This window comes from Eurypyga helias, unplaced genomic scaffold, assembly GCF_000690775.1.
Source record: "Eurypyga helias isolate BGI_N326 unplaced genomic scaffold, ASM69077v1 scaffold13764, whole genome shotgun sequence".
Taxonomy (NCBI): domain Eukaryota; kingdom Metazoa; phylum Chordata; class Aves; order Eurypygiformes; family Eurypygidae; genus Eurypyga; species Eurypyga helias.
Window position 1 is genome coordinate 14,506 of NW_010244435.1, and position 18,211 is coordinate 32,716.

At 44.0% G+C, this 18,211-nt stretch overlaps 1 protein-coding gene across 1 annotated transcript; it reads left to right on the forward strand.

The window, feature by feature from the left end:
- Positions 1-2,769: 2,769 nt before the first annotated feature.
- Positions 2,770-18,202, forward strand: LOC104504833 (enhancer of polycomb homolog 2-like; the record flags this gene model as incomplete). Its single annotated transcript, XM_010149760.1, has 6 exons — positions 2,770-2,923; positions 10,647-10,792; positions 13,965-14,171; positions 15,239-15,387; positions 15,642-15,774; positions 18,011-18,202. Coding segments are annotated over exons 1-6 (927 nt in total), but the record flags the coding sequence as incomplete, so codon positions are not given.
- Positions 18,203-18,211: the final 9 nt, after the last annotated feature.

The window sequence follows — 18,211 nt, forward strand, 5'->3', positions numbered from 1 at the left end:
AGCCAGGACAGCTGACCAAACGCACCAAAGGGATATTTGATGTCATCAAATATCATGTTCAGTGTGTACGTGGGTGAGTGGGCCAGGGGTGTCTCTCCCTTGGGCTTTGTCTGGCTCTCACTGCTCCGGAATGGGCTGGGTGTCAGTTGGTGGGTGGTAAGGGGCTATATAATTTGTTTTATTTTCCATTATTTTCATTAGATATTATTAGTAGTAATATTGTTAATATTATTGGTGTCATTATTTCATTTATTTTCAATTATTAAACTGTTCTTATCACAAGTGAGCGGCTGGGTGGTATTACTCTTCCAGTCTTCTCCCTATCCCACTGGGGAGGAGGGAGGTGAGTGAGCGGCTGGGTGGTATTTGGTTGTTGGCTGGAGTTAAACCGTGGCAGAGGGTAAGGGCACTGCTGCTGTGATTCTGGCAAAAGAGGGTTAGTACACCACTGAAACAGGCTATTTAGAGGGGCTGTGAAAGGTTTTCAGGACTTGAAAAAGTCACGCTGACCTACCTGGTGTTGGAGGTAATAGTCTTCAAGCGGGAGCTGGCCGGATAGCCTCCACACGTCCTTCCTCACGGCGTGCTGTGGTGTTCCCATGGGCTGTGGTGGTAACTGTTAGGAGACAGCTCTGGGGATATCAGTTGAAAGCAACACAGTAATGAAACAAGTTTTCTGTTAGTTGAATTACCGACTCAGGGCTGTGAGGCTCTCCAAGACTCGCTTTCATGGTGGAGTGACAGATTTACTCAGGATGTAGTAACTCAGGCAGATCACACAGATATTTGATTGCATGCTTGTCTTCATTCTAACAGCACTGACTTGGGAGCCTGAGAGTCTGATTTAATGTTGCTTCCTCTGCTGCAGGAGACTCCCCAAGCTGCTCTTCCAGTCACTGATTTGTTATATTCTGATTTTGCAGAAGTTGCATTATTAGTGTTTCTGCAAGATCTTAATATTTAAGAGGATGTGATTTATTAAATGTGATGTACATACTTTTAAGATTCGCTTTCATTCACTACTGGTTTTTTAAACAATGTTTTGTAGAATTAAAGAGCAAGAAATCTTGTTCTTGAGACAACTTACCAAATATGTAGCACAGAGTTTCTGCATGCAAAACTGCTGTGTCTGCCAGACTGCGTTGCAAGCCAGTTATTGACACCCTGGCTGGTTCTCCTGGTCGGAGTGTTGATGCCTGGCCTCTTGCGAGGCAGGATAGTCACCGAGTCACTGGTGTTCGTGGTGGGGAGGGGTACTCCAAAAAACAGGAGGAGATAGAGTAGCCAAGTCTTCCACCCCCCCACTCTTCCAGCAGTCAGTGTGGGAAGGGCTAGAGGGTAACCTGGGACAGGCAGTAAGGTTGCACAGGTCTATGAAGAGCTGAGCTTCAGTTTCAAGTTGATACTCTGCTGCCTCTCCCTCCTCTCAAATGTTGGAAGCTGGAGGCAAGAACTCTGCCCTGGGGGAGAACAGTGGAAGGTGAACGAAACTTGCAGGCTCCTGGTTCCGCTGGCAGATTCATTACCAGTCTCTAGCGGGCTGCAGTTGGCTTGGTTTATGTTGGAGAACTTGTGACGTGGCCTTCCCCAAGTAAACGGCTGTGGTGATTGAAGGTCTCGTCCTGGTGAAGGCTGCCGCTCTCCCTGTGCTGTACGCGCAGAAGGCAGCACGTGCCAACGCAGCCGTTGGGAGCCTTAGCGCGAGGCGTCTTGTCATGGTTTCAGACTGCACTGGGGGTTCTGACACGTGCATGTACGCTGCACTGCTGCCAGCCATGGGCTGGAGGAGGGGGTGGCATGCAGAATTGTCCCCTCTGACAGGCTGCCAGACAGGCGGCTGTGGTCACCGGTCAGCTCGCACCCGGCGTTCTGCAGGCTGCTCTGCAGTCGGACGTAGACACGTGTGTGAATCCGGAGTCTGCAGCTGTACTGGGCGGCTTTGGCAGAGTTTTACATGAGTATTCGTGGAAACAGCTCTAACAGTTACAGGTTAGTGCTAGCTGGCAGCAGTACATGAACTTTGCTGAGTTAACCAATAAAATTATGTGGGGAAAAAAATCCTTGTAAGCTAATACGTTTAATGTGGTGTTTATTTCACTAGAAATGATTCCGTAGGAACTGGACTCCTCTCCCGTAAGAACAAAATGAAGCGATACTGGTTTAGGGGTCCGTTTTTCAGGCGTTGTGCTGTGAGGACTGCTTTTCCTGCTGTTCTTAACTGGCTGGACTGCTGACGAAAGAAGGAATTGCTGGGTAGACAGGAAGGATGAAATTAGCTATTATTTTGATTAGAATCTGTTGTTTATAATACTTTAAAGGACTTAAAGTTCATCTGTTAACTGATCCTCCATAAATTTTTTCTGACAGGTTTTGATGGGTTTGGCTTATACCAGCCCTAATTTTCTACTACGGTTATTTCCTGCCGTTGGAATGTTTGGCTGTCCCAGTGTGGTAGAAGGTGTGTGCTATTGTCTGAGCAGAGGGTTCTGTTCACCTGGTTGCAGTCCTGCCTTATCCTCACTTGAGCTCTGAGATTCCTATCGGTTAAGAACCCCATGGTATGCTAAATGATGGAGAACACAGCTCTCCTGTCTCTAACCTGGAAGCAAGCATCCTGCTGTCCTTTAAACCGCATAAAGCCCCAACTCTTTTATCTGGGTCTGTGTAGAACACCAGGACAACATTAGGCAAAAAGGATACCTGTCTTTGTATGTACTTCTCTGTACTGATACCTGAATAAAGTCTTACATTTTCCTCTTGCAGGAACATCACTTGCAGCGGGCTATCTCAGCACAGCAAGTTTTCAGAGAAAAGAAAGAGAGCATGGTTATCCCAGTCCCTGAAGCGGAGAGCAATGTCAACTATTACAATCGCTTGTATAAAGGAGAGTTTAAGCAACCAAAGCAGTTCATTCACATTCAACGTAAGTAACAAATTGTTCTTTTCTTCTGCGTGCACACACACCCCCTCCCCCTTCAAATTGAGGGATCTTCCAACAGCCTTGAGGACAAAGTTGCTACAGTATTCAGAACGTGGGAGGACTTGTATCCAAGGGGGGTTTATATATGTAAATCCCAGTATCACTCCAAGTATCTGGACGAATTTTAGGTTGAAGGTGAATGTGAGGTTTTTCCTGCTGTATTTGTTTATGGGCTCTGTGCTGATACCGTATCTCCATGTACAGTAGCTGGAAGCCTGTCTTTTGGACATCCAGTATTGTTGAACAAGCCATTCTTTGATTTGTTTTGTTTTCTTTTCTTTTTTCTCTTCTCCCTTCCTCCTGCCACTTCTGAGGAGGAGTAAGTGAGCTAGCCTAGCTGCCTCCTAGTCGCTTATACAAATGCAGGGGGTGGAAGAGGGGTTGTCTGGCTGCGGAGTGAGCCTGGAACGCCTCTTAGCTCAGAAGTTCTGCATAAATGGAGGTCCGTAAAATGTAAGAGTTTTTGTATCAGCCTTCGTTCTAGTGATCGTGATGGAGTTCCGGAAGGTTCAGTTTCAGCTGTGCTGCCGGTGGAGTCCAGGCTGTTCACCGCAGCATGGATGTAGTCTGGGCTGCGGTAGCAGTGACTGTTCTCTGCGTTGTGCTAAAACTGTATTCCCTTTCAGTGGGAACTCTGAGCTTATTTGGTAGATCAAAGGAAGTATACTTTTGCATGAGTTAAGCTTCCTATGTCTTAAAAGATCTAATTAATTAATCTAAACATGTAGTTAATGATAGTGGTCACTGGGTTAATTTTAACACTCTCCAGCTTGATGTTCTGTTGACGAGTGACACTCATTTGTGGTTCAGTTGTTCCTTGGCACCTAAGTCGTGTCTTTTGCAGCCTGTGGTTCTAGTGGGTTGACTTTTCCCAGGAGTCATCTTCATAGCAAAACCTGAGATTCCATCATCACAGTGGCCTGCCAGTCCTTCCAGTGAAGCACAAACCCAGTCCTGGGTCTCTGCAGAGAACACTCTTCCCATCACTGTCTCACATTTTTTGTTGCCTGTCGTATTGGGAAGACTGTTGACAGGGCTATGCTGAAGCACCTTGAAGAGGGACGTGGTCCTCAGCTGTTAGGTTTGGGGGTTGTGCAGACAGTATTGATCGTGAACTTCATCTTGCCAGGCGGAGTGTGTTGGTAGTCTTCCTCACAGTTTTTTTCCCAGCTGCCTCAACAAGAGGCTGTTGATTTGCATGTAGATTTGAGCAGAGAAGGTATTTTATATCATGCGCGTTCTGCTTATAGACATAACGGAGACTGCAGTCAGGCAAGGAGTGGTAAGCCCAAAGTACATTGAAGATCCTTGCATCAGTTCTTACCAACGTGGTGAAATCAATTTTTTTCCATGTATTTACAAAATAAGAGTTTTTTGGAACTAACGTGCTCAAGATCTTCTGTGGTGCTGTAGAGAACCAGTTGGTAACGTCAGAAATGAGCTAAAGGAAATTAAATACTTCTCTCCTTAATAGAAGAAAGAAACCTGCAAGCCAGGCAGGTTGCATTAATTGAAATGAAGCTGCTGAATGAGGAATGTATTTTATTCTTTTCTTTGTGGACATTGCCAGTAACCACTGTAAATATTGTTAATAAACATGTCTCAGTGTTAAATAGATTATGCCAAAATGGTGTGTGTCTTGTTGAGCCTCACAGTCTTTCTGGACAGAATTACAGAAGGTATTTGAGCTGAAGATAAACATCAGATACTGCTCCAAGATAATTTTTCCCACATATTCTGGTTGGAGTAGGTGTGATACAAGACAGCTTTATGCTACATAAGCTGCTGAGAAATTCTGTTTTAGTTCTAAAAGCACAAAGAGCAGCACTACTCGCTTTGGCCAGCGAAGTTATGTAAACTGATAGATGCCAAGAGGCCACGTACTGTAAATCCATACTTAACTGGTGGTTATTTCTAGCAAATCACGTTTTGCTGTTCATCTGGTAGCCAAGGTTTTTAATATTTTTAACTCTACCAGTACAATTATTTGATTTAGACCAGAGGTTCCAAGCAGAGAAAAGCTATTTTCTTTGCGAGGCATGGAATTTGTGAATAAAAATGTTTCCACACAATAGCTGACCTAGGTAGCACCAGCTCAGGTGACTTTGAACAGCACCTAAAACAAAAGCCTTGAACTATTCTAATTATTCCAGTTGCTTACTAATTTTCCAAGAATGTTTGTAGCTTCAGTAATATGGAGATGCGCTCTAAGTTACTAGTATGCAGCAAAGAGAATAAGTACACTTAGCCAGAATTGTAGCTAAGTAGATGTAAGAAAATTGGTGTTCCTAATAGAAATAGTGAGAACGGTGCAAAACCTATATTGCTTATATATATATATACGTATGTGTTTTACTTATGCGGAAAATACCAGACTGATGCTTTATCCTAAGAAACGCAGCCAGGTTGTTCAAGTGTAGGTCAAAGAGTGCTCATGAAGTTGTGTGGGTAGAACTCTGATCCCTCTTCTTGCATCTCACATAATGGAGAGTTGCCCATTTTTGATTTGTTGCATGTTGCACGCTCTTAGAGGTTGCTGAAGCAGGATCTGCTCAGGCTGGGAGTGTGCAGCCTGGGTGTATAAAATGGGTGTTGGCATCACACCGCCCCTGCTGAGGGGTTCGGGTGCAGGTGGGGAGTGCTGGCAGCTCTTTACCAGTCAGGTGCTTTGGACTGGCCACTGAGGTGGTGCTTTGCTGCTTTGTTAACTACTTTGGATATGATGGCCACCGTGAGGTTCTTCATTCGCTCTTGCTCAGCACAGATGTGTCTGCTGCCCTCGGGATCGGCACTGCCCCCTCCTCTCTTACTGCCAGTGCTTTTCTGGTGGCAGTTGTGCTCACGGGTGAGCTAGCCTGGGGAATTGATCTGGGAGAAAGCTTATCTTCCCTTTTTGGTTAGGTGAGCCTCCGTATTCATCAGTTTTCTGCCGTGGCTCATGGCTTGATTGCTGGTGGTGGGAACGTGGCTTGCAGGGAAGGAAGCTAGTGGAACCGCTTGTTTCGGTGGTAACTCCTGCCTGTGTCAGCTTAAAATGACTGTGGAACCACAGCCTTAATTTAGTTAGCTAAATGAAATGAGGTAATTTAGTTAAGTTAACCTCAATTTCATATAACTTAAATGGCATTTCTGTAAGTTAGTATGAACTCGGTTCCTAGGGGAGCTCAAGTAAAGGAAAGCAAATCCCTCTGAAAGGTACTGCCATGGGGAGTGGTTAAAGTGGCAGGGCACGTAAACTGGATGTTGAGTTTGTGAGGGCAATTAAGTGGTCGTACAAGATGAACTTTCCTGGTGGGATCGCGGGGCCCTGTCCAACAGTGCACTGTAGGAGCAGCCATGGGGAGAAATGCAGAAGTTTTGGAGTAGGCAAACTAGATTCATCAGGCAATCACAAGAATCTCCCAGAGATTACCGGGCAGAAGGGATATAGATGATCCGTTTTTAACTGCATGGACTAGCAGATTGGTTGTTGTAACACCCTAACTAGTAGCAGATCATCTGAAACACCGTGCTTTCTGTGGCAGAGTTCTGTTCTTCGCTCGTTCCTGCAGGCGTGAGTGAGCAGTTGTATCTGTTGCCATGGCAGGGGCAGAAACAGCAGGGTGATGGATAGTGCCATCGCACGGCACATCGACCACCTGTGTCTTCGGACGGCTTTTGAAGCCAGCAAGCTGCCGTACCAGAGGCCAACTCCAGGATGAGAAATGCTTTTATTCTGGAGCCAGAACAGTCCGCTCGGTGCTTAGGAAAAGAAAAAAAACTGCTCAAGGATGTTACTGAAAGTATGGTTCAAAGAGCAGTGGTAGACAAACTTCTGGGAAGGAGAACGCTTCCGTGAGTGTCCCAGAGCTGTGGAGAGCCAGCTCGGGGTTGATTAGCTCCTTCTGATTGCATGCAGCAGTTAAAGGGAGCAATCTCCTTGCATTTCCTGAGATTCTGGGACCTCCGTCGGCTGCCAAGACTTTGTGGTCTTCCTCTCTGTGTTGGAACAGGAGCTGGAATGCAAGTATTGCTTCCATGGCTTCAGTGTCATTAACCCATGGCCTCTGGGTAAACCCCCTTTCTTTGAAAGTGAACTATACTGATAACTACGGGTCATGACAAACTGTATGAGCAGCCTGGCTAGCACAGGAAAAGCAGGGTATGTGACAAGGGCTACTACTGTTCTCACAGTACCGGATTTATTGGGTGTAATTTGTTCCTGGCAAGTACAGGTTGGATGCCTTTTATCATTTTGATATTTGTCAAAATAGTTTTATAGAGTAGAAATTCAGGGTGTAGTTTTGGGGTTTGCTTTTTTGTTTGTTTGGGTTTTTTTTGTTTAGGGTTTTTTTTTCCCCTAATGGTTACAGTTTTTTCTGTTTTTCAGCACTTTGTTATTCATGAAGTTTCACAATGACTGCAAGGACAGCTGATGTTTTCCTAGCAAGTAATGGGTACCGTGTTTGGAGCTCGTGGGCTTGACCTGTTACTTAGCTGGCTGTGCACAGGGGCAGAGGGACTGATAACGCAGCCAGAAGGGGAGACCCCACTTTTCTTCCACTTCTGGTTCCGTATGCCCTGTCTTCAACTGGTCCTGATGCTTACTAGATACCTCCTCTGCAAACTGGTTGGACTTGCTGTGAGCAGCAAGAGGGAGGGCCTGCTCCCAGCCGAGGTGCACCGAAGGGTCATGTTAGAGAGTAGAGTGCAGTAACCCAGACCTTGCCTGCTCATCGCTAATGTTCTTTTAAGTCGCTTGTCAGTGGAATGGTTGGGCTTCCCGCTCTTAGTGTCTCCTGCTAGTTGCATCTCACTGCAGCCTGTCTGGTTTTGTTGGGGAAGGTGCCTGCTTGAAGAACTTGCAGTGACTCTTCTTTCCCCACTGTAGAAACCAAGGCAAGCTTAGTGGCACTGCTTACACCCTGGGTGTGAACAGCCTCACATCTCCGTCTTAGGGCTCCTCCTGCTCACTCGTATCCTGGTTTAGAAATATTGACTTGAAACACTTAGTTCTCAGGGGATTACTGACAGGTAATAGGTTGACATATCTTTTTTTTTTGGTGCAAGATCAATATCTGTCTGAGGGTAAACAAGCAGTGCGTTTCTGGACTTTAATGGATTTCTGTGCATTCACACGTCACCTGGGAGAGCGTGGTTAATCACCTGGGTTTTGGAGTAGAAACCTGCTTGACTGTTAGGAGAACTCTTCCAAAATGAGTGTCTGGTCTAACTTTGGCCACCCCCCTTGAGCCAGATTGTTTGGATGTGGTTTCACAGTGTATGTTAGGGCTGTAGTCGTTTTGTAGGCTCTGGGGATGGTCTGGGGCAGGGGAAACATTTGCAGTTTCCTCTCTGCTGAAAGTGGCAGTTTATGCTGAAGAGGTCATGGAATTGTAGATTGTAGGGAAGGGGAAGTGCAATACGGGGCATCATTCCACAGAAGTATGAGCTGCCAAGGTTGAGAGCTGGGTGCGTAACAGGCGGAGTCAGGCATACCCGGCTTAGTTTGAGCAGTGCTCCGTGCTGTGAGAGGGAAGCTTTTTCCAATGTCAGGGAAGTGGAGTGGCATTACGGAGCATGATGGTTACAGCTCGGGTGGGACAATTCACCCCAGTTTGGTGCACGGCTGATGCAGCACACTGTTGGTGCCAGCTCCGTGGTGCTCCCAGGCAGCTCTGTGGGACCACGCAGGAGGAGCCGGAGCATAGCGTACAGGAGCGGAAGGTGGTATGTAGCAGACTGGTTTCATCGAGTCCAGCACTGACACTTGGGAGCTGCTCCAAGGATATTTGACTAGCCACTGGCTGGTGATTGGAACAGGATCGCATGGCAGTCACTCCAGGGGCTGCAACAGTCTCTTCTCTTGAGGGCATGGTCCTGCCTAAAAGTTTTTAATGCACTTTTACAGAGCTAGGTGACGTTTTTAATGCACTTTTACAGAGCTATGATTCTTAACAACAACAACAACAAATCTGGGTCAGTTTTTATCTCAAAGCCTTTGATTCTGGGTTAGTTTTTATCTCAAAGCCTTTGATTCCTATATACTGCCACTGGAGAAGCAGGATCCAATGTCGTAAGCTGTAGTTTAATATACAGTTGTTAATTGTCAGATGGAGTGCTGTGGGCCATATGCCCAGTGACAGTGTCTTAAATAAAGTTGCCCTACAACTTGTAGTATTGCATTAATATCATTCATAACTCCACTTAATACACAGCTACAGCCTGTTATTAATTTCTTCTTGAAATAAATTGTTACAGTGTGCTCACAGGGTGTGTGTTAGGCCAGAGAAGCCTGAGTGAGTGGTAGTGTTGGAGCTAGTGGTGTCAGCACTGTCTCTTCTGAGGGGTAGCAGTTTGCAGCTGAAGCAGTGGCAGACTGCTCGTTAGCACTTCTCAGCTGTACCGGGCTGAGGTTCCCTGCATAGCCAAACAGATTAAATGCTGGTAGTGGTTTAGCTGACTTACTGTGTTGGAATACAGAAAGAGATCTTGGGCTAGTCTGAGATAGGAAAGAATGTGCTACTTGCCACCCATTTGTTGGCTGGTCAGGATGTGACAGAGAAAATGATGTAATTTGCTTTAAAGATTATTTTTCTTGCCTTTTTTTTGCTCCTGGTCTTTCAGGTTTCTGTTTTAAGGCCTCTCAAAGCACACTGGGAAGCTCAGTAGTAGAGGTTCTTTAAGTTAGCACTCAGATACAGCCCTGAGTTAAGAGCATCAAGATAAGATAGTGCTGTTTGTCTAATTAGAATGTATTCCAACAAGTCTTCACTGCTGTTAATACAGTAACTTGTCGATGGAATTATTTGGAGTATCATAATCAGTGTTTCACCCCTTCAAGGTTTCATTAGGTACCACTGATGTTGCATATTCAGAATTCTTGCTGTTGTGTGGAGTTTGCTTACACTTGTTACAAAACTTAATTTCTGGGATGTTATCTGAACGATAACTTCCTTCTGCTTTTAGTAGAACCTGAAACTTTGTGTTAGTGTGGAAAATGAATTGCACAGTCCGTAATGAAGATGTGAGCTTCGCTGTGAAGTCAGGACCTTGCTGCTTGGAGAGTATGGAGGGATATTGAGGTTCTACAGCTACAGCCGAGTTAGTTTGGGAGAAAAAGTAACAATTCCCACAGGATTGGTCTAACATTTTTACAGTTTGTCACATGGTTATATGAACTAAAAAAGGAAAAAGTTTATTAAGTCTATTAAGACTGTGAACTGCTGAAAAATGGGCATCTGAAACTGTTTTTGAACTTCAGTGTAAGTGCCTTTTCTCCAAGTCTGGGATTTGATTGAAAATTAATTTCTAAGAGTCGTACCATGATACTCTGGAGGAGCTGTATTATAACAGCATTAAGAAGAAGGATTTTTGCTCTTGTTTTGCAAAGATACATTAAAGTTCTACACCTCTGTGGTAATTTTTTAAACTAAAGCTTTGTTCCTGTCACCCCTTCAAGCCACTTGAAATGAAACTCCTTTGATTTCCCTCACACTAGGAGCACCCTCTAACGCTGTCTTGTAGCTGTTACGTGGAGAAGCGTTTTAGCATGAAGAGAAGTGCTAGTCTGAAATGTTGCTGATCAGTTTTGACTCCTGCTGTCAGACACACGCTTCTGTATTTCCACAGGACGTACTTTACCCAGCATTTCACTTTGTTTTGTGCCTGTGTGTTTTTGTTTCAGCCTTTAATCTGGACAACGAACAGCCAGACTACGACATGGACTCGGAGGATGAAACCTTACTGAACAGACTGAATCGGAAGATGGAAATCAAGCCGCTGCAGTTTGAAATAATGGTTGACAGACTCGAAAAAGCCAGTTCTAGTCAGGTATTGTGCTGGGTTAAGAAGACTGAGGATTTTCTTGATTTTGGAGTTTTCTGGTGGGGTGGTTCTGGGTTGGGGTTTTTGTTTGTGTTTCAGTTTGTTTCATTTCCTGCTCTCAGGATAAGTGCGTTTGTGTGAGGCCGCGCTTTGACAGAAATCACACTGCTGTCCCTTCCTGTCAGAACTGGGGGCTGGCTGGGGGGAACTGGTTATAATTTTTAATTCCTGACTGCAATCTCTTAGAGAGGACAACTTGCATCATCTTGTTTCACCTGTGTTGCTGTGGAAGAAGCTTGTGGCGATTGGTGGGTGTACAGATTTGACTGCAAACATGTATGAGAATCCAGTTCTTTGTTTCACTTGGTACGAGTGGACATTGAGCTCAGTTGACGTTTAAAGGTTAGAAGCGTTGACAGTGAAGCAAAGCACTTGTCAGGATTGGGCCCTGGTCATAGAAACTGCACAGATCAAGGAAGAAAGCTGTTTCCAAGTCAGGCTCGGAGGCTGGTTTCCCTGCTTAAGAAGTGTGCACTGTGTATTATTCAGTCACGTGTATTATTCAGTCACATGTATTATCAGAACCTTAGTAGTCAATTCCTGAGGTGTTCCGGGAGGCCAGAGTCAGGAGAAGGGTCTTAAAGCCAAAACCATGACTCGAACGTGACATCTGAAGGGTCAGTTTCTGAAAGGCAAGTTTGAAATAGAGTTTTCTTAGGGAGGTGGATGTCTTGCGGAAGCGAGAAATCCCTTGCAGGATCCGTAGCTCTGCCTGATTTAGCTCAGTGCTATGTGTTAGGAGGTCAAAATGTTGTATTCTCCACATGTTAGAGCAACTTTAACAAGGATTAGGAGAAGATTTCTTACTATGCTAAGAAGATGGGTTGTGAAGAAAAAAGATTGTGGTGTACGTTGGGTGATACCGGTTGAACACGTGGTACCCGGCTCTTGGAGCTTTGCTGTAGATACTCCTGTTTTGGCTTTCAGTTAAAGTGCTTCTGGTTATCAGCTTTCAAGATGAATTTGCATTCTTCTTAGGCTGGTTTCATCTTTCATTACTTGAGCAATGAAGTTAAATTTAAGAACTGAAAGATGTTTTCCCAAAATAAAATATTGTAAGAACAGGGATTTGTCTCCATAGGCAGTTGCCCCTTTCTCTTTCCTGTAAATGTAAATTAACATGGAAACATTACAGAGGTGGAGAGTATTTTGAACCAGAAGGTGCTTATTTATAGAAGCCAGAAAAGATGTTATGTCTACAGGAAGCATTGTAATGGATTCGTACAACATAGCCTCCCCCTTGAAGGTCAGGTGTGCGAGGAGAAAACCCCCTTTGTAGATGAGATCTCTACGGGATGTCCCATGTAGTACTGCCTGCCTGGCTTCAGTGCTTGCAGTGTGCACGTTCAGGCTTCTTGTCCTGCTTTTGGCTGCAGAAAATTTTCAGCTGATGTGGAGTAGCTCTGTGTTAGGAGTGCCAAGATGAACACATCTCTTGCAGGTTAGTGGAGCCTGGGAAAGAAAGAAGTTTGGCTGCCTGGCAGATTCCTTCCCCACATGGGGTGGTTGTACTCTCGAATCCCACGGGGGGATACTACACAATTTATAGTTTACATGACTTGCCTCTGAAATGTAAGAGGGTGCTGGTGGGAATGTCTTCCTTGCCAAGGAGCGGCTTTCAGACATTCCTCTCAGGCATTTGGAGTTTAGCAAGGAATATAGGGACGCTGCATCCATGTTACTGGTGGTACTTACGGAAATAAGCGAGCAGGGTCACAAGTAAACGAAAGACCAACCAAGTAATTTTTAAGCAGCATTCACAGTGATGGAGTGATGTTTCGTTGTGTGTTAGCTACGCACACGGTCATACCAACTGTTACAGAGGGGGTGTGCTGGTGAGTGTGTGTGGTTAACCAGGTTACTCTCCGTTCTAGGTAGAACAGGAGCACAGTTACTGCCTTAATGCTTCACAGAGGGATTAATGGCCTCGATTTTGTTTATTTGGCTGTTTTTTCTTTCTTCTAAAAACAGTTCAATGTTTTTCTAATTCTAGCATCGATTGCAAGGGTTTTGTTCTACTCCACCTGGAGCAGAACAAAAATTAAACACTTTTTGTAGTAGCAGTGGTTGCAGTTAAGATACATTGCAGAAAAATAAGGGTGTTGTTTCTTTTTCTGCTTATCCTAGTGTCAGGGCAAGATTTCATGTAGTTTGACATGTTGCAAAACTGCAAATTTAAGTTGTTCAATTATTTTTCAAATTATGGGGAAGGTGAGGTGTTGTCTGACTTCTCTTTTAGTTAGGAGTAGAGATAGTATTTTCTTTTTATTTAATAAAGGGATTTAAGACGGTATGAGCATGTTAAACGGATGTGCTAGTTAGTGATGGGGTTTACATTTATATAGAGTCTGATTTCCATATAAAAAGTTGAGCATAAAAAGGAAAAAACCTGTTATCTTGTAATTACCTGTGTTTAACTTCTACTGAAATAACTTACCTGAGAAGTGAACATCCCTGTGTCCCTGGGCTGTAATAAACAGGCACGGCCATCCTTTTCTATCACAAAGTAAAACACTTCTTTTGGGTGGGAAAATATTAAGAAATTAGTTTACTTCAGAATATATTGTATCTCTGTAATGGCCAGGATGGCACGGCCATCCTTTTCTATCACAAAGTAAACACCTTCTTTTGGGTGGGAAAATATTAAGAAATTAGTTTACTTCAGAATATATTGTATCTGCAGTAAAATATCTTCTAGGGGAATCAACAGTAAACTGCAAAGAATCATACATTAATGGCTGACCAATAAGAAATTTCTTTAGGAAGAAAACAGTCTGTAATTCCAGCTCGTGACCTGCAGACTGTAGGAAGGTAGTTATATCCTGTGCTTGTAATTGTTCCACACAGCGTTTTCATGAAGACACGATGAAGTTTAGGCTCTTCTATGGAAGCTTGAAAGACGATGATGCAGGTTCAGAAAAGTTTGGAACTATCTGTTAACTTAAGAAGAGCAACTGGTGGCTTGAGTTCGGACATTTTTTTCTCCCTTGACTCTCTTGTGCTAGAGAAAAGTCAGGTTCACTTGGAGCGTGTACAAGAGATGTGAATGTGCGGTGATTTACCCCTGCATCACCACCCACCCCCATCTCAGTTTCACCTTTTGAATTTTCCCTTTCAGCTTGTCACACTTCAGGAAGCTAAATTGCTGCTAAATGAGGATGACTACCTTATTAAGGCTGTGTATGACTACTGGGTGAGGAAGCGTAAGAACTGCAGAGGGCCCTCTCTCATCCCCCAAATCAAACAGGAAAAGAGGGATGGCTCCACCAACAACGACCCTTACGTTGCCTTCCGGCGGAGAACTGAGAAGATGCAGACAAGAAAGGTAACTCGTCAAGTGTGATTGTTTTAATTGGTCACTGTAAGTCCTGCAGTGCTAGGAATCACTCCGATTCCTGTCCAGCATTTTGCAGGACCTGATCCACAGTTCCTGAGCTGTCTGTCTCCATTAGGGGTTGCAGTGTTGGGTGACCCAGCTAAATTTCAAGCCTGCTGAAGGATGTAGTCCGTGTGTGATCCATCAGTTCTCTACGGACAATTTACAGTCTGTCCTTTTTCTGGAAAGCGGAAATCATAAGTATTAATAAGATACATCTTAATGTATTCAGTATTATCTCATTTAATACTTAGTTAAGTATTGGATCGAGGGTGGTGAAGCACTGGGACAGGTTGCCCAGAGAAGCTGTGGATGCCCCATCCCTGGGAGTGTCCAAGGCCAGGCTGGATGAAGCTTGGAGCAACCTGGTCTAGTGGAAGGTGTCCCTGCCCATGGCAGGGGGGTTGGAACTAGATGGTGTTTAAGCTCCCTTCCAACCCAAACCAGTCTGGGATTCTATGATTTAGTTATTATAAGGGCAATTTGTAGGTCTTGCAACATAAACAAGGAGCTGTGGGACTTGCTAGGATACTGACTTCCCTTTCAGTGGAGAAAGGATAAATGATCTTCCATCTGCCATGTAATAAATAGTTCAATTTTTGTATTTGTAGCATGAGTTGATTTGAACCAGGAAATCTGTAATTACTCAGCATTTTACGTCAACTTTGTGCAAGTATGTACACAACCTTAGGTGTGTAGAATCAAAGTGGGAAAAGGACTTCGGGAACCAAGTCTTGAATTCCTTCTTCTGACAGACTTCCACTGGGGTGGTATGGAATCCGAGCCAACAAAGCGGGCGGGGGAAGTGGCTGAAAAGTTTTTTCAGCTTGCTCTTAAAGGTTGGGGTTTGCTTGCTTTTTTGGTGGCTTTTTCTACCCACCAGGTTATGCTTTAGGAAAAGTTTCTTCCGAGTCTATTGTCTGATTCTCACTTGTAGCAGCATTACGTAACTTTTAAAAATATTTATGCCTCAGAGGATTTGCTTTTGACTTGAAATTTGTTTAATCTTTCAACAGAATCGAAAGAATGATGAAGCGTCTTATGAGAAGATGTTGAAATTGAGGAGAGAGTTTAGCAGAGCCATAACAATTTTGGAGATGATTAAGAGAAGAGAGAAAACAAAACGCGAGCTATTGCATTTAACGTTAGAAGTTGTCGAGAAAAGGTAAAATTATATCTGTAAGAAGTCATTCAGACCAAAGATTGAATTTTCATCAAATAGGTTTGAGAACACAGTCTGTAATTGGTTTCTGTATGGGTGCCAGTCTTCTGCACCCATGCATGGCTGAAGGCTTGCATAGCACTGGGAGCTTCAGAAGCTAAACCAGAAAGGTTTTGTGCCAACTGTTTGCCTGGTTTGTGTCTTTCAAACATTCCTAGTGGAAATGCAGTAGTAGATTGTTAATTGTGTTTTTTAAGGTACCATTTGGGAGATTATGGAGGTGAAATCCTCAATGAAGTGAAGCTTAATAGACCTGAGAAAGAGATGAGCACAACTCCATCCACTCTTCATAATGGAAATCATCACAAAGTCCAAGAATGTAAAGTGAAGGTAAGCTTTGTGCTGCTGCAAGCCTCTTGTTATGGTTTCAGCATTCTTTTGGATGTACCCTGCAGATGTTTGCATTGGAAAACGGAGTAGGAGGCTGCTGTGCTTGAAGGTAGGAGAGCAGGAGACTGCTGTGCCTGCTTCCAGTTTGTTGTCTCCCACCTAAGTTATAAGACGAGTGGCTGGTGTTGCTGTTTGTTGTGTTAAACAGCAGCATCGTCGTGGTCTTCATTTGCCTTCTCAGTTCTGCCTTTTTCCTCCTAAGGTGATGTACACGTGAATGCGTGTATGTCAGGTGGATGTCAGGACTGTTGTGAGATTGCAATGCCTAGGGAATTATTTTCCTTCTCCCTTCAAAGGGAGCCCTCACTGCCCCTCAGAGTGCAGAAAGTTGTGAGGCTTGGGTAGCTGTGTCCCACATGCCAGTTACTTTGTCATTCAAACCTAGCCAGGGTGTGGGAGGCTGTGCTTAATGCTACTTTGACAGTCTGCCTTTACAGCTTTTAAAGATATGTACAGAAGCCCAATGGATCTATTATTTTTGTAATTGATCTTGTTGGCAACATCCAGAGGAGTACTAATATAAGAATTATCCCTAGGTAGCAATGCTAAATTTCCCTGGTTTTTTCTTGCCTCTTGAAGAAACATATTCCACTCAAAAAAAAAAAAAAAGTAAATTTTCTGCCGCTGTTCAGATCCAGCACCAACTCAGGTTGCAGTGTTTTGTATTCCTTACAATATTCCTACAAGGACAGGTTTTACATCTGTGCAGAAATGCCTGTTCCAGGAGGATGCTAGCTCAGCATGACTGTGTGTTGGTTCTGGTGAAATGGGGTTCCAGTGGGGTGCAGTGAAAGGTAGCGGTGTACCCATACGCAGCTCACTCTGCAAGCAGCAGCACTGGCAGAGGTGCCCACCTCGGGTTAACCTCTGTAAAAGGATGACTTAAGAATAAGGTTTGGGGTTTTCTCGTGGTTAATGTGCACATCAATTGCAAACTTGACTGCTTGCAATCTTAGTATAATTGTATTATTGCAAATGGTTGTTTTGCTTGGCTTGTCTGCATTTCTTCATATCCTGTTTCCTTTAATCCTTACTGAAGCCATCAGTAACTTTTGTCCCTTTCAGGAGCCATTTTTGCTTTAAAACATAAATGGCTTATGTTTTTACAAACATAAACTAGATGGTCATGTTTGTAAAACAAACACACCAGAGCCAGCAAGTTTCCACTGCAAGGTATCTGAATGTCCTCATTCTAGTTAAGCTCGCTGAACGGAGTGCAGTATGGGTGAAAAGGGTACTTGAGGTTCCACTGTGAACGTGACAGGGGAAAAAATGTCCCCAATTTGGAATTGGGACATGTTTCTGAGAAACGGCCTGAAGTGCAGGTTACTGTCAGATGCTTGGGTGTGAGGCAGAAGGGTTGAAGCCCTGTTGGAATTAGTATTTCACACCCACGACACCTAGTGGTCCCGGGCCTGAATCTGCTCCCTACCGGGTGCTCCTCTGGGAATTCCCTGGCTCCTTGGCCTTCTCCTCTCCCCTCAGGAAGCTGAGCTCCATTCCTGAAGTTAGTTTCAGGCAGGCTGTTATTGACACATGGTAACTTGGGGTAAATTTAAACACTCTAAAAACTGGGCTGGCTTTATCCTGTGACTGAGAATTTTCCGAGGGAAGTACTCTCCCTTTTAATTGAAAAGATCTGAAGTTTAATAGCATTTGTGTTCAAGGGAAGGGTTTAATATTGAGGGAGTTGCTTACTAGAGAAGGTTAATATTACAGAATCTTAAACAGCAAAACCAAGTAATGTTACATCTTTTCAAAAATACAAACTATCTGAGAAACATGAAACAAATGAGATTGTTTCTTTGGAGCACACCTGAGCAGTTCAGAAGATGGAAAGTGCTTGCCATAGAAAAGTGAGATTTCAGAAGATAATTGGAATAGGATTTCCAGTTACAGTTTACTGAGTGTACTGCAAAGCAAGGAACCTCTTAGGCAGTCACATGGCTTGACAGCTTTCAGTTTGTCTTTGCAGGTATTTATCAGTAAATAATCAGAGGTAAAGTTCTGGGATTTTGTAGTGGGTTTTTTTAGTAAATTTTGCATTCTGTGTGGGAAAAAAAATGCATGTTGAGAGGTTCTGTAAGACAAGCAGTCATGTCTGTAAGGCGTAAGAAGAGGCAAGATTAATTACTTCAATTGTCTTTAAAATCTTGTGTGTGTTTGTCACAAACAGCATCCTCATCATTCATCTCTAAAGGAGGAGGTGTCAGATGTCGTACGTCAGAAGAAGAAGTATCTAAAGAAACCCAAAATAGAGTGTGTCATAACTCCTCAACAGTCCTCTGCTGAGCCCTTGCCCGCTCTCAGCAAGAGCGACATCAAACAGTACGACTTCCACAGTTCAGATGAAGATGAGTTCCCGCAGGTAATACTC